The sequence below is a fragment of the Leptosomus discolor genome, chromosome 13 (assembly GCF_034619465.1).
Source record: "Leptosomus discolor isolate bLepDis1 chromosome 13, bLepDis1.hap2, whole genome shotgun sequence".
Lineage (NCBI taxonomy): Eukaryota > Metazoa > Chordata > Aves > Leptosomiformes > Leptosomidae > Leptosomus > Leptosomus discolor.
The window spans coordinates 18,084,834-18,098,122 of NC_141403.1; the positions used below are offsets into that span (position 1 = coordinate 18,084,834).

Here is a 13,289-nt window from a genome sequence, read left to right on the forward strand (position 1 = left end):
CCCCATCATTTATCTTTCTCATTTCCTTCTGTGTCTTTTCTGTATCAGCTTTACTCTTCTGAACATATGGTATGACCTTTTGACAGCTTAATGACAGCCCAGACATCCCCTTGTTTACTCCTGCTCCTCCCAATTCTTTCCTCCTAATTACATCTTCATGCTGAAAGTTAGTCATCACAAACCTTACTGTTGTCACGTGTCCTTACTTGCCCTGACCCTTCTCTTTTAAGTGCTCTTCCACGCACTGTGTTCATAAGTGATGTCACAAAATAAGCTCCTCAGGACACAGATCATGCCATCTTTTTTGTATTAGGCATTTGTATTTTTTATTAGGTAACAGTACACTTCTAATTATGCATGAGCTTCCAGGAGGCGCAGGCAAAAAAAGGAGATCGGGAGATCACTGCAGAACGTACCCTTAAGGAGGAAACTGTCTTGCTTGCTTTGGCCACTCTGGGCCCTGTGGATGCTAAAAAAAATAATATTACAAATAAGGATTGAGATTCATTTCCCTATGCCTATGAGGCTAGAAAAATAGTAATAAGCTCCTGTGGATCAACATGAAACCTTAGTCATATCTCCACATAATCTGTTTGAGGATTACCCAAATTCTTAAAAAAAAAAAATTAGTTGCTAGGCATTTCCGATTCAACACGAGCTCTTGCATGTTGCTTTGTTCGTAGTCCTGAACTGCATTTAATTGTAACTTCTGCTTAGAAACATCTGAAGCCAGTAACTCCATGGGAAAATGGGTTCCTTGAATAACACAGCCTTACAGAACGCAACTACATAGTGTACTGGTTCTAGGTAAAAATAAATTGTTCCAACTCTTCACTGTAGCAACTGCCCGAGGACTCCCTGTCAAGTGCTTGCAGTACTTTGTGATGCTATACAAATAGGATGTAAAAACCTTGTAAGCACGATAGCTGGAAAATGACTAAAGTAGCTGTCAGTTGGTGCTTATGGAAATATTTTAAAATAAGACTTTTGCTCGTGGAGGACTGTAATGCAGACTCATCCAGTTCCTTTGGGCTGAGGAGTGAATGGCCTTTTCCCAAAGAGGAATCCCTTTGCATCCTTTCAGCCCTTTATTTAACAGCTTCTGAGATACCTTCCTGTCTTCTGTGCTAGACTAAGATATGCATAGTTAATTATGTGGAAATCAAGCGAAGGTTTAAAATTGCCATAGAGCTGACCGAGACAAAAGCAGGGCAGTCTGATGTCTGTTCACACTCTCTTTCTCTGGCTTCCACTGGCTTCTGCAGCATTTCAGTTGCTTTGGTTTGAGAAATTATGCAAGACCTGAGATTCCTTCTGTTTCTTACAAGCAAAGTGGTGTGCTGGGTGAGGAAGCTTCACTCAGACCATTTGCATTGCTGGGGCACACTCCTGTGGGGTTGTTCTTTGCGTTGCTCCCTCGTGGTAACATCGGCTCTCCAGGCTTTCCTCTCTCTGGTTAAGCCTGTGCTTTTTCATAATCCTCTTTTTTTCCTCTGACTGTTGCCTCGCCTCCCAGAAGCCTTATTTTCACCCGAGGCAGGCACCAAAAGCAGACCTGCGGGTGTGGGAGGGCGTAGGTGCAGGGAAGGGGAGAGCGTGGGAAAGGAAGATGTCGGGGGTCCTCACCCCCTGACTTTGTTTGGCAGCTCTGCTCCACAAGGCACCCCAGTCATTTAGGAGAAACATGAAAGAAATTAGGCACTACCTCAGTCCCAGTCCTCTCCTGCTGTAGCTGGGCCTTCGCATACATAGAATTAAAGAAACAAACCTGCCTTGGGATTTCTCGGGGGGGAGTGCTTACAGAAATCTCCCAGCCTGCATCTCAGCAACCGACTCTCTGATCTGGCTTCGTGGTTGGGGTTTTTTTGAGTTTTTTTCTACTGAGTCAGTTCACTGTCTAACAGTAATATTGTCAGGCAAGTCACTAAACATGGGGCTGCGCCATACAGATTCACATCATGCTGCAGAGATACTTGCAGGTTGCCTTCGAAACAGCCTTATATTAGAACGGAGCATAACTCGAACCCAGAACACTTCCAGTCTGTACAGGCCTAGTGACTGAAGGATCAAAAGACTAAATCTTGTCTGTCATCCTCTGTAGATGTGGGTGGAGAGGCACTCATAAGCTAGTCACCTTGCAGACAGTATCCAAGTATGAAAGGAAGAAGTGTCTTTCTGATTGCAGAAGAAATCAGTTGTTGGGGTACAGGCTAAGAGTATGTGCTTCATTCTTTTCTTTCTTCTTTGTAGCTGTCCCACTTGCCTCAGAGTTGGCGGTGGAAATTTTGGAAAAAGGAGAAGTGAGATTCTGGTTGCAAGCTGAAAAACTGTCTGGCAATGCAAAAGCCAACTTTGTATTTAACGATAAGGAGATTTTCAATGGAGAGGTAAGCCTTTTCTTTGCTTGCATGTGTTTGCATTTTTATAAGTATCAATGAGCATTAATGTCTCTGTCTCCAATATACTTGCAACTAGCGTTCCACATTAATGCATTTTCATGAGAAATAACATGTAATTGAAAGCGTCATTAGAAAATCTTGTCCATAGTTCTGAGGTCCAAGTGGATTCTGCTGGATGCAGTTTATAAAGTGGAGTTAAATGACTTCCTGTGAGTGTGACTCCCGACCTTTGTGAGTACCACGCGTTCTGTTAACTAGTGGGGACCATAGGAGTTCCTGCGATAAGGTAGTCCCAGATAAACAGCTACTGTGGTCTTCTAGGAGTCACTGCAGTAGCCCGGATTCATCCTATCTCCTTCCTCTATGGCCCTAGCATTCCCTTGTGCTTGTTTTGTAGAAATTTATTATGCCAAGGAAAAATTCCCTTGTGGTTGTTTCCAGCACCAGAACTTGTTACTCCCAGAGACATGACATGGCATGTATTTGTTGCAACACTGATATCAAGTAGAAGGCAGAGATGGAACATTCTACACAAAACCGTATAAAAATGAGATCATTCTCAAAGAAAGCGTTATTCTGAAGAGGTGCAAATCTAAATCTTTCTAATGAAAAAGTATTTAAGTACAACAGGCATGTCACATGCTAGTATAGCATGAATGAATAGGCTTCCCCGTTAACAGATTTCTTATTTATTTGGTTGTATGTTTAGAGCTGGATCTAGAGATACTGGGAATCTGAATAAGTGGGAATCTGAATAAATAAAACAGAATTTCACCAAAGGATACCATATAATATTTGACAAATATTTTCTGAATCTGATATCCATTACTTGTTGCTTTACTTTCCATTCCTGAAGAAATATAAAATGAAGGTGGACCAGAAGACTGGCCTTGTTGAAATGGTTATGGATAAACTTGAGGACAAGGATGAAGGGACTTACACTTTCCAACTGCAGGATGGAAAAGCAACCAATCAGTCCAGCCTTGTCCTCATTGGTGATGGTAAGCTAATCTATATTACGTAGCAGGCTGGAAAATTTATATTGAGGTTACTTCAGCTGTCATCTTCACTTTCCACTGTTTTCAATACCAATAGATGTTCCAGTGGTTTTTCAAGTCACAATCCTTGCCTGCCTCATATGGGACAGGGCACGAGTGTGAACTGAAGTTTTTGAAGTGCTGGGAGGAAGGGGAATTGTTATAGAACTGTAAAATATTGAAGCCTGTTATGGTTTGGTTTTCTACGGGTGGAATGAATGTAAAAAGCCCATTCATCCAGGAACAAGTAGCTGCACCTCTTAGAGCTCGAGCGGCTTGCTGACTGTGCTGCTGCTCGTTTTCCTTCCTACTGAGAGCAGAAAGTAGCTGTATGATTGGGGATTATGCCTCATCAGACATGACACATTAAACTCCTGATGACTGCAAGCCGCTAGGAAAGTTGGGTTAGCTGTAATCAGCTTCTGACACTTTGAAATGTTCAGTGAAAACCTGACCCTGTGGCAGGATTCTCACTGACATCCAAGGAAGAGAGATGCACCTGACTGTTACAGTGACATTCAGTACCGTACAAATGGCACACGATGTTTAACCTTGTGTTTCTTGCTGGTTTTAATTCCCAGTATTCAAGAAGCTGAAGGATGAAGCAGATTTCCAGAAAAAAGAGTGGCACAGGAAACAAGGTGATACTATGGATATTTATAAGAATCACATGTGTGTTAGTCTGTTAAGAGTTTGTTTATATTTATATATGTTAATTTGAAATGGATGGGGTTTGTTCTGTTGTATGGGTGCTTACCTTCTGAAGGAGAAAGAGGAAAAATAAAATCACATTAAAAGACAACAGTATTCTTGTCAAGAAAAAAACCTTTGTATTTGGTTTTGTATCATGAGTATCATTGATGTGACCTTTAAAAATGTACCTGTAATTTTAAACAGGTCCTCATTTTGTGGATAAACTGGGATGGGAAGTTACTGATGACTGTAACGTGATGTTGAAATGCAAGGTAAGGGGGAAGGGAAATGTTGAGTACAATGCTCAAGCACTTTGATCTGCCACTACTTAGACAGTGAGGGTGGGAAGGGATGAAAGATGTGCCCTCTGCTTTTGTACTCCTAACTGCATGTTGGATAGCAACAGAGCCTCTGAAGGCTAATCATGCTGGGGTGACTGCTCGTTGCATGTAACAAAACACCTTGGAAAACAGCTTGAACTCTTTTCTTCAGGTCTGTCAGCCACTCACGCAGAAAAAGGCACCCAAATAGGAACAACATCTTTGTGAATCCTGAGACTTTCTCATTTTTGGCCGGTTTATGTGTGCAGAAATCCCCTGAGCAGGATTCACTTGTTCCCTGGGCTCCTTGAAGCTGTTGGGAGTCCTTTTCTCTCTCTTTTCATCCCTGCTGTTTTCCCTCTTGCATCCCCCATTTTAAAATGGAGGCCTGCAATAACTCACTGTGATCAAGCTGTAAAGCTTGCTGTTCTCTTACGAGAGACTTGAACAGGCTAACCCATGTGACGTTAAGTTCCCCTCCTCAAATGAAGAGAGTAATTACGATGTGGTTTTCATCCATCTTAGGTGGCTAATATTAAGAAGGAAACACACATTGTGTGGTACAAAGATGACAGAGAGATAATGGTAGATGAAGAACACGACTTTAAAGATGGCGTGTGTACTCTGCTGATATCAGAGGTGAGTGACTGTCCCTGTTAGCCCTCAGCTGAAATTAGTGTTATGACTTCAGATGAATGATACGATCTAACCTGATATTTTAGCAGAGCAAACAAAAAAGGAAGTGGGTTTTAAAAACGGAAAAACTCACGAGGCATCTGTGTTTTAGCTAAAGCAAATGTCTATCTATAACTGCTCGTTCAGATTTTCAGGAAATGATGACAGAAGAGATAATAAGCTTGTCACTTCCTTTGCATGTCAGTTTGACAACAGAATGAGACTGCATTTACGTTTCTAATGACATTTGGAAAGCACTTGTCACTCAGGCTTTCAGAGGGCCACCCTCTCTGAGCCACCAGAGAGATCTGGTCCGTACCCAGCCTTCCTGCAGACACAGCGGTGACCTGCATTCACCACTTCATGGCTTTGCTCTCAGTTCTTGGCTGAGCAAGGCAACAATTGCCAGGGCTCCCTAGGCTAGGGGCTCCCCCATGGCTGCAGGCCAGGACCCCCAGCCAAGGCCCATCCCACCACCCCAGCCAGGAGCAGGGCAGCCATGGGGGCACTGGGGCAGCCCCAGCCCTGGGCATTGGGCACCTCCCTGGGGATGGGACATCAGCTTGGTTCAGGAATGAAATCGAGATTTTTCTACAGTAACTGTTCTGAAAACTGGTTTTGCTGTTACAACATTGCAGTTTTCTAAGAAAGATGCTGGCACTTACGAAGTCATACTGAAGGACGACAGAGGAAAGGACTCCAGTGAGCTAAAGCTGAAGGACACAGGTCAGAGCCGTTTTCTGCATGCCGTCAGCCACCCCAGCTGACAGCCTGACTGCTCACTCGCAAGCACGTTTGGGGTAATACAGACAATGCACGTGTCACCTTCCTGTGGCTTTGTTCCTCCTGTATACAAGATCACCTCTTTAGAGAAACTGAGATTTTTCAGTTCAAATAATGTTTGCTTATTGCATCTGGATTCTGCATAATTTTGGGGAGAATATGATGACTAACTCCAAGCAAAATGATAACAGGTTTCCTCAGGGGGCCGTCAGTAGTGTAAGTCTACAAGTATAGAAAGAAATTATAGAACCAGACAATTTTAAATGATTTCACATTTTTATTATGTTTTGCCATTCATTCATTTATTTAGGGGCCTTTACAATAATTGTGATCACTATATTTTTTAAATGTCACTTATGTTTCCAAGCAAGTGGAGAAAACTCCTATCTATTAGAATGTATATAGATGGGTTAGCATTCCAACTGAATAGTGTCATTTACAGGGGACAAAAAAAAAAGATGTAGTTTTGTTCAGCTGCAGCAATATTCAACAAGGCTGCAGTTAAATAAAGTCTGGAAATCATGGAATAACAGGCTATATTTCTGCATTACTTAGATTTCTAATATGCTTTATAAAGTAGGTTCAATTTGTTTTTCAAACCTACTGGGGAGAATATTTCAGAGACAGTACTTGTCCTATTATTGACTGTGCTTGAGCTGCAGACATAGAGTCTTAGTCTCTGGATTTTATTTCCACAGCTTTTGCGGATCTGATGAATGAAGTATGCAGAAGGATTGGTAAGCACTTAATTCTCTTTTCGAATGAATGACTCATTGTTACACTCAGTGAATGTCTGCATGGCTGCATAAAACCATGTGTTCTTCTTTCAGCTTTATCTGCAACAGACCTGAAAATCCAGAGCACAGCTGAGGGTATCAGACTGTACTCCTATGTTACTTACTATGTGGAAGATCTGAGAGTAGGCTGGCTGCACAAGTAAGTACACAAAAGCTTTGCAAATGTCAGTGCAATTTTGTTTTTATAGACTCAGAACCCCCGGATATGAGAGATGAGGCCCAGGTTTCTTCTTATCTCTTATGAGTCCTTCTCTCATAGGCATTGGTTTCAGTGAACAAATCCATGTGAAACCAGGACGAGAGTCCTGTTGGTGGTGCAGGGCCCTCATTTCCCTTGTGAGAGAGATAGTCCCATGCCATGGGATGCTGTCAGGGCTGTGCTGCTTCAGAGTGCTTCCCACCTCCCGGATGGGAGCTGCATCTTTCCCTGAATCAGTTTTAATGAGTGATACTAACATAACCTGAAAGACCAACAAGGAGTAAAAGAGGCCAGCACCACGAGTTCAGAGATACCTAGCCTGGAGGTCTGCTTGTCTAGAAGCTACAGTTCACGAGAACTGGGACAAGCAGGCACGTCCTCTTAACGCATGGGTTCATGTTTAGGAGGCAAAGCAAGTCCCAGCGTGTGCCCGGGGCAGTAAAATCCAGACAGCACTTCCAGTGAGCACTACAAACCTAACCAAGACAGATAGAAGAACTGAGATTTTAAAAAATAATTTGAATGCCCAGCTCCCCATAAAATTAATGGGAGTTGCATATCCAAATCCATGAGACAGCTTTGAATCCTCAGCCAGCGCGAAGAGCGTGCACTGGAAAACCCAGAGAAGGAAACAACTTAGATCACTTCAACTCTATTATTACTATTCTTGCTGTTTCACTTCCTGTAGTTAGTCTTTAGGATGGAATTTGAACAACTGGTCTCTCAATAACACTCAAGTAAATGAGGCCCAGAATAGCCAGGATGTGCTGTAGCCGTCTGGCTGTAATTATTGACACTGATGCTAACCAGCAACCCTGTCAGAGAAATGAAAGCAGTTTGAAGTTTTCCTGTTTCCTGGCACCCATTTTGACCTGGTATCGCCAGGAGTCCTAAGTATTTCAAAACTGTAAGCGAATATGAAGTATTGAATTTCTCTCTATTTGTTTCTTTCTCTCTCTTTCTCTATTTAATTATTAGAAATTAGTTTCATCTTAAAGCACATCAAATTAATCTAGAAAAAATGCTCATCATCCATCCGGTATATTTGAAGTTATCAGTTTAAAGATAAAAAGAAAATTATCTTATTTGACAAATATTTTTTGCCTCATCCAGGGCAATTAACTGCTTAGCTAGGAAGATGAGAAATTGATATTTTTTGTGGAAGAAGAAACACTTATGTCAAAGTTTGCTTTATGTTTAACTGTTAACGTTAAAGCATAACAGAACATCAGAAAACATTCCAACTGGGCAAACACCATTTGTGACAAGTGTGGGTTTTTTGTAGGTACAGCCCTGTATAGTTTTGTTTTGCACAAGCAGAAATAAACCTATGCTGGAAAGAGAACATGAGGATGCGTGGATTACCCTTCAGAGACCAGGCTTTTAAATTTGTATAAGTCTTCTATGGCTCAGGGCATAGACTAAGATGCATAAGCTTTCTGCAAGATTTGAGGAGGGCTATACCTTGAACAGGGAAAGACCATCATACCAGTTCTGCCCAGTTGGCCCACAGCTTTAGCAAGAATTCGACTTCAAAAGTTTCAAAACATGGTGGCATACAATAGCACCCTGGAAATAATTTAGAAACTGCAGATGTCCTCAATGACTTGACACGAGCAATTTATACTCCAGTAAAACAAAAGAGTAACACTGTTTTGTGTTTTTCAGCGATACCCAGATTAGGTTTACAGACCGAGTGAAGACTGGTGTTACTGGGGAGCAGATCTGGTTGCAGATCAATGAACCGACTCCACAGGACAAAGGCAAATACACAATGGAACTCTTTGACGGTAAAACAGGACACAAAAAGATGGTGGATCTTTCTGGACAAGGTAGGCCATTCCCTCTGCTAACACCACCTGTACGGGGCGCTCCACTGCGGCAGGGTAGGAGCACCTACAGCAGGATCTTGCTACAGACCTGTTACCCTTTGGGTTGTAGGGCCTGTGTGTGTATCCAGCAGGGACAGTGCAATTAGTTTTCCCCAACCTGTGCTCTTGGTTCGTAAATTATGAATGGCTTTTTCCTATTTCAAGCTCCAGTTTGCTTACTGAGACATCAGCCCAGTTTCTGAGCCATCTTACAAACCCCCTTGTGTGGCTGGCATTGATTGGCAGTTTTAAATACAAGTTGTAACACTGAATGCCTTCTGTGTCTCCCCATTCCAAGTAATATCTGGAGGAGGAAGTGAGGGACAAGTTTGTTCTGTTACTTTCCTACTCTGTTTCTTTGACTGATATAATAGGGCTCCTTATTCTTCAGAGATGTCAAGACCTTTCATCAGCATGATGAAGGACTGTTAGGGGAACAGCTAAAATTATTTGGATTGACTGTTGGAAGCTTTTACTCTGAAAGACCTCTCAGATCCTAGGGAACAGATTAACTCCTTCCAAACTGCTGAGTTTCCATCCCCAGCTGTTCCCACCCCTAAAGCTTCACTTTGGGTCTGCAAGCTCTGTGCAAGGGCAATAACCTCATAATCACTTCCATGTTGCTCCTTCTGTACTCTATCTCCACCCTCTGAGAAAAGAGATTTCTTCTTCCCTTTCAAAGGGGGAAGAGTTTGATGTCCCACATGATGGTAGCTTAGCCTGAATTTACAAAGGAGACAATAGTTTGCTGTTTGGTTTGTTCACAGCCATGAGTGTGATGCTTCGGAGCAGATGTGAAAAGTATGGGGAAAAAACCAGATCTCTTGTATTCCATAAGCCAGTGGTCTCCAAAGTGGGGTGTGTGCAAGATGATCTGCTGGGATGTGAGAAGAAAATATGAGAACTTCAGTAGTACATATACATAATTTATAAATAAATATACATATATTGGGGGTGCACGCTCAAAAAATTTTTCAATAGAGCTGTACCATCAAAAAAGTTTGGGAGACTACTGCCATAAGCTATCATTTAGAGGGTGTAGTGTGGGTTTCTTCCTCTGTTCCGTGAAACTATTTCAGCCTATTACTCTCCTGCTATCTTTGTCTTAAACCCTGACTTTTAGAAGAAAAAAAATTTGGTTATGCATTCATGTGTATTTATAATAGCTGCATTATACAAAATGGCCATTATTAGTTGAACCACTCAGCATTTTAGGGCTTATACAATATACATGCATGCATCTATTAATATTTCTTTAATTATATCTAAATTTTAAATTTATTTTCTACATTTTAAATTTAAACTTGTGATGATTAATCTCTGAACCTACCTTTAAAATCAACTTTTCTCTTTACAAAGCATTTGATGAAGCCTTTGCTGAGTTCCAGAGATTAAAGTAAGTATTATGTCATCTAAATACAGTAATGGCAGCCACAAAATAACAACAGTATTTGTTTGTTTTGTGCTGGACCTAACTATATCCTATAAAACAAATCCTAGTCCTACAGAAGCCTGTAGGAGTTTTGCATGTGACTCCTTTGGTGTAATTCTTGTGTAACAGTTAGGAACGAAGAAAAAGCAGTGTTGTCAAACGATGCGAGAGATTTTCCTTAGCAGATTAAAAGCAGTTAAAAAGATAAGCTATTTTTCAATCACTCTAAGTAAACCTGAACTGAAATTGGACTCTCTGTTTCTTTCAACTCTAGGCAAGCTGCAATTGCAGAGAAAAGTAAGTGGGCCTTCTTTGATAATGGTTGCAATAAATGGTTTATGAAGGTTTTCTTCATTCTTCCTCTCCAGGAAGGTTGTGTGTTGGGGAAGAGAGGGCATGTATATGTGTGTATGTGTATGTGCTCATCCTAAAACGAGTTTGTCCTTACACCAAGGAGAAGCAAGGAGAGTGACCTTTTAGTGCTGTAACATAGGTGCACACCAAGTTATGTTGATTTTTCCCATCTAAGCTCCCGTTCTCATTACCAGTTAGCCTTCTCTAAAAATTAGCTTTATTGCTGAGATCTCTCATGCGTGTTCTCTGCACAAAACCCACTTTGTTTTCAAAGACAGAGGAAATAACTTGGCTAGTTTTCAATCTAAAATGTCAAATGACTTTGCATTACATACAGAAATGGTTAAGAAAGCAACAGTGGCTGCATTGCTTAAAGACAGATCCCTGAATGTCCTCATACTTTTGCCTGTGTGTCAATTCCAATATAGCAACTAAAACAAAAGTATGTATTAATTACTTCAGAAGTAAGTAATTACAATTCAACCTGCATTATTAAGCTCAATATTCTCCTTATTTACAGAAAAATTCATGTAAAAAATATAACACATCAAAAAATTCTCCCACTGCAGATGACTCTCAGACCTGTATAGAAATAAGGGCAGAACTGGCATTTGAAAAATTATTGGAGAAAAACGTGCAGGGAGATCTGAGCTAACTTCTCCTGGACGTATACTCTAAATAGAGCAGGGCTTGGATATGTACCGTGATCCCTACTGCTCCAGCTGAGACAGCTCAAAGGGATAAGTAATAGCTCTGCCTTGGGCATTTCTTTTCTAACCCTAGACCGTCCACAAGGGGCTGGTGTGTTAATTGACGTAACACAGCCCCGTTCTGGTCTCATTAGGTTGTTATCTCTGTGCTCCAGAGCACATCTTTTACGGAACGCATTCGAGAGGAACATTCTGTATAGTCATTTCCTTCCTCTGCCAGGCTCCGCCAAGACGTAACGAACAAAATCCATATTCCAGAATAAGTACACCAAAGCCCACATGTGATAAACTTATTTGTATTCGTGTAAGATACCTATCCGATTCTGAGCTTAAAACTAGACCAGTTATCGATCTCATTTACGCCCAGCTATGTACAAAGCCGTGGAATTTCATTCCTGTCACTGAGACTGAAGTCTGTCTCTGTATTTAGATTAAAACCTCATCTCCCCCACTTCATTAAGGTAGCATTCATTTCCTTTTGGAAACACAAAGGTTTTAGTTTACGACACTAAAAATTTAGAGCCCCAGCTCTCAAAAATTCAGATTTTTTTTTTTTTTGGTGCACTCAGAAGTAACACTGAATTGATGGCAAAATCTGCAGGACACAGCACATGTGCTTTAATTTCCCCTCTGTAAGTGATTGACACCAGCTATTAACACATCTTTTGCTGTGAATTCAACTTTTTTTTTTGAGTCCAAATGGGGTGCTAAGAATGCTGAATAGTTCTCTGCTAGAACAGATTATAAGAGGCAAGTTGTACATAAGTAAGATAAAAAGAAAGAACTAGAGGGGAAACAGAATCTGGGACACACTTGATTTTGAGACACTAAAGAAAATTACGCTTATTTATTTCCAGATCGTGCACGGGTACTTGGAGGTTTGCCCGATGTTGTCACCATCCAAGAGGGCAAGGTACAGTAAATTAACTGAAGCTTTACACAACAACCCAACAGCTTGAACGTCTTTCAATGATGGGAAAATATTCACTTTTTTTTTTTAAAGATGCCATCTTTAAAATCTGCTACATTATTTATTCATCCCCTGCCTGCTGTACATAATTCAACTGTCTTGCACAGATGGGTTTATGTATTCAGGGCAGTGTCTTTTCTTAAGCATTAGATAAAAGTGAGTCGACAATGTGAGTTGAGACTAAAATGCCTTATATAATCGGCTCTTTAAAAAATTCATGCACAGGTTTCACAGAATTTTTGGTAACAGGGTCTCAGGGAAATTTAATTCCTTTCTACAAGAGAGCTGGTCATTCTCTGTCTTTTGCAGTTTACTTCCTTGCAATGTGGCAAGATAGCCACACCTGTCAAGGCTGGCTTTTAAATGGTGTAAAAGTAGTAAACCATAATAACTCAATTCTCGTCCAGACAAAAGAAGAAAGTTTTCTCTAATTCATCAGGGTAAATGAGAAGGAAGTGAAAAGAAGTCACTGGTGTTACACTGGATTATATTAGCAGAGTTTGGCTGAAAGAGTAAGGCGCTCCCAGAGGAACACGGCTACATCAGTGCTTGAGCACAGAACAGATGACCCAGAAAGTCAGTTCGCAGTCTCACAACCTTTTCCCAGCACACTGCTTCTACAAGTTGCTGCTTAATAGTACTGAGACCAAGAAGTGCCTGCTCTTCCCTTCCCGCTGGTCTGCCACTAGCCAGTTCCTCTTTACAGCGCGTGTGAACGTTGAAATAGGGCACATGAACGTCACTGGAAACCTGTAACATGACAGCTATAGTAAGGCAGCTTCCTGATATTTCTGGCTTTATCTGGCAGTAGGTCAGCTGGGTTAAAAGTATTTGATTATAAGCTGAGCTGAAGTGTTAAGAATCTAAAATCTTGGTCTGAATCACTTAATGCAAGCTATAGCATAGCCAAGAGAGAGTAAACTGCAGCAGTCCTGGGAAAATTGAGTATGTTGGCATTAAAAAATAAAACAACATTTGATTAAACCTTTCCTTAAAAGACTTACCAGTTTGGGAAATGCTGCAGAAGTAAGAAGCACTCATACAAACAC

General features: G+C 41.1%; 1 protein-coding gene across 1 annotated transcript in view; it reads left to right on the forward strand.

Annotated features, from left to right (window-relative positions):
* MYOM1 (myomesin 1) overlaps positions 1 to 13,289 on the forward strand; it is a 70,500-nt gene that overhangs the window by 48,654 nt on the left and 8,557 nt on the right. The window contains exons 25-36 of the mRNA XM_086472476.1: positions 2,251 to 2,387; positions 3,256 to 3,400; positions 4,018 to 4,077; positions 4,334 to 4,401; positions 4,975 to 5,088; positions 5,763 to 5,850; positions 6,606 to 6,644; positions 6,738 to 6,843; positions 8,572 to 8,735; positions 10,134 to 10,170; positions 10,481 to 10,503; positions 12,128 to 12,183. Of these exons, the coding sequence (XP_086328602.1) occupies positions 2,251 to 2,387; positions 3,256 to 3,400; positions 4,018 to 4,077; positions 4,334 to 4,401; positions 4,975 to 5,088; positions 5,763 to 5,850; positions 6,606 to 6,644; positions 6,738 to 6,843; positions 8,572 to 8,735; positions 10,134 to 10,170; positions 10,481 to 10,503; positions 12,128 to 12,183 (1,037 nt within the window). The remainder of the gene's footprint in view (positions 1 to 2,250; positions 2,388 to 3,255; positions 3,401 to 4,017; positions 4,078 to 4,333; positions 4,402 to 4,974; positions 5,089 to 5,762; positions 5,851 to 6,605; positions 6,645 to 6,737; positions 6,844 to 8,571; positions 8,736 to 10,133; positions 10,171 to 10,480; positions 10,504 to 12,127; positions 12,184 to 13,289) is intronic.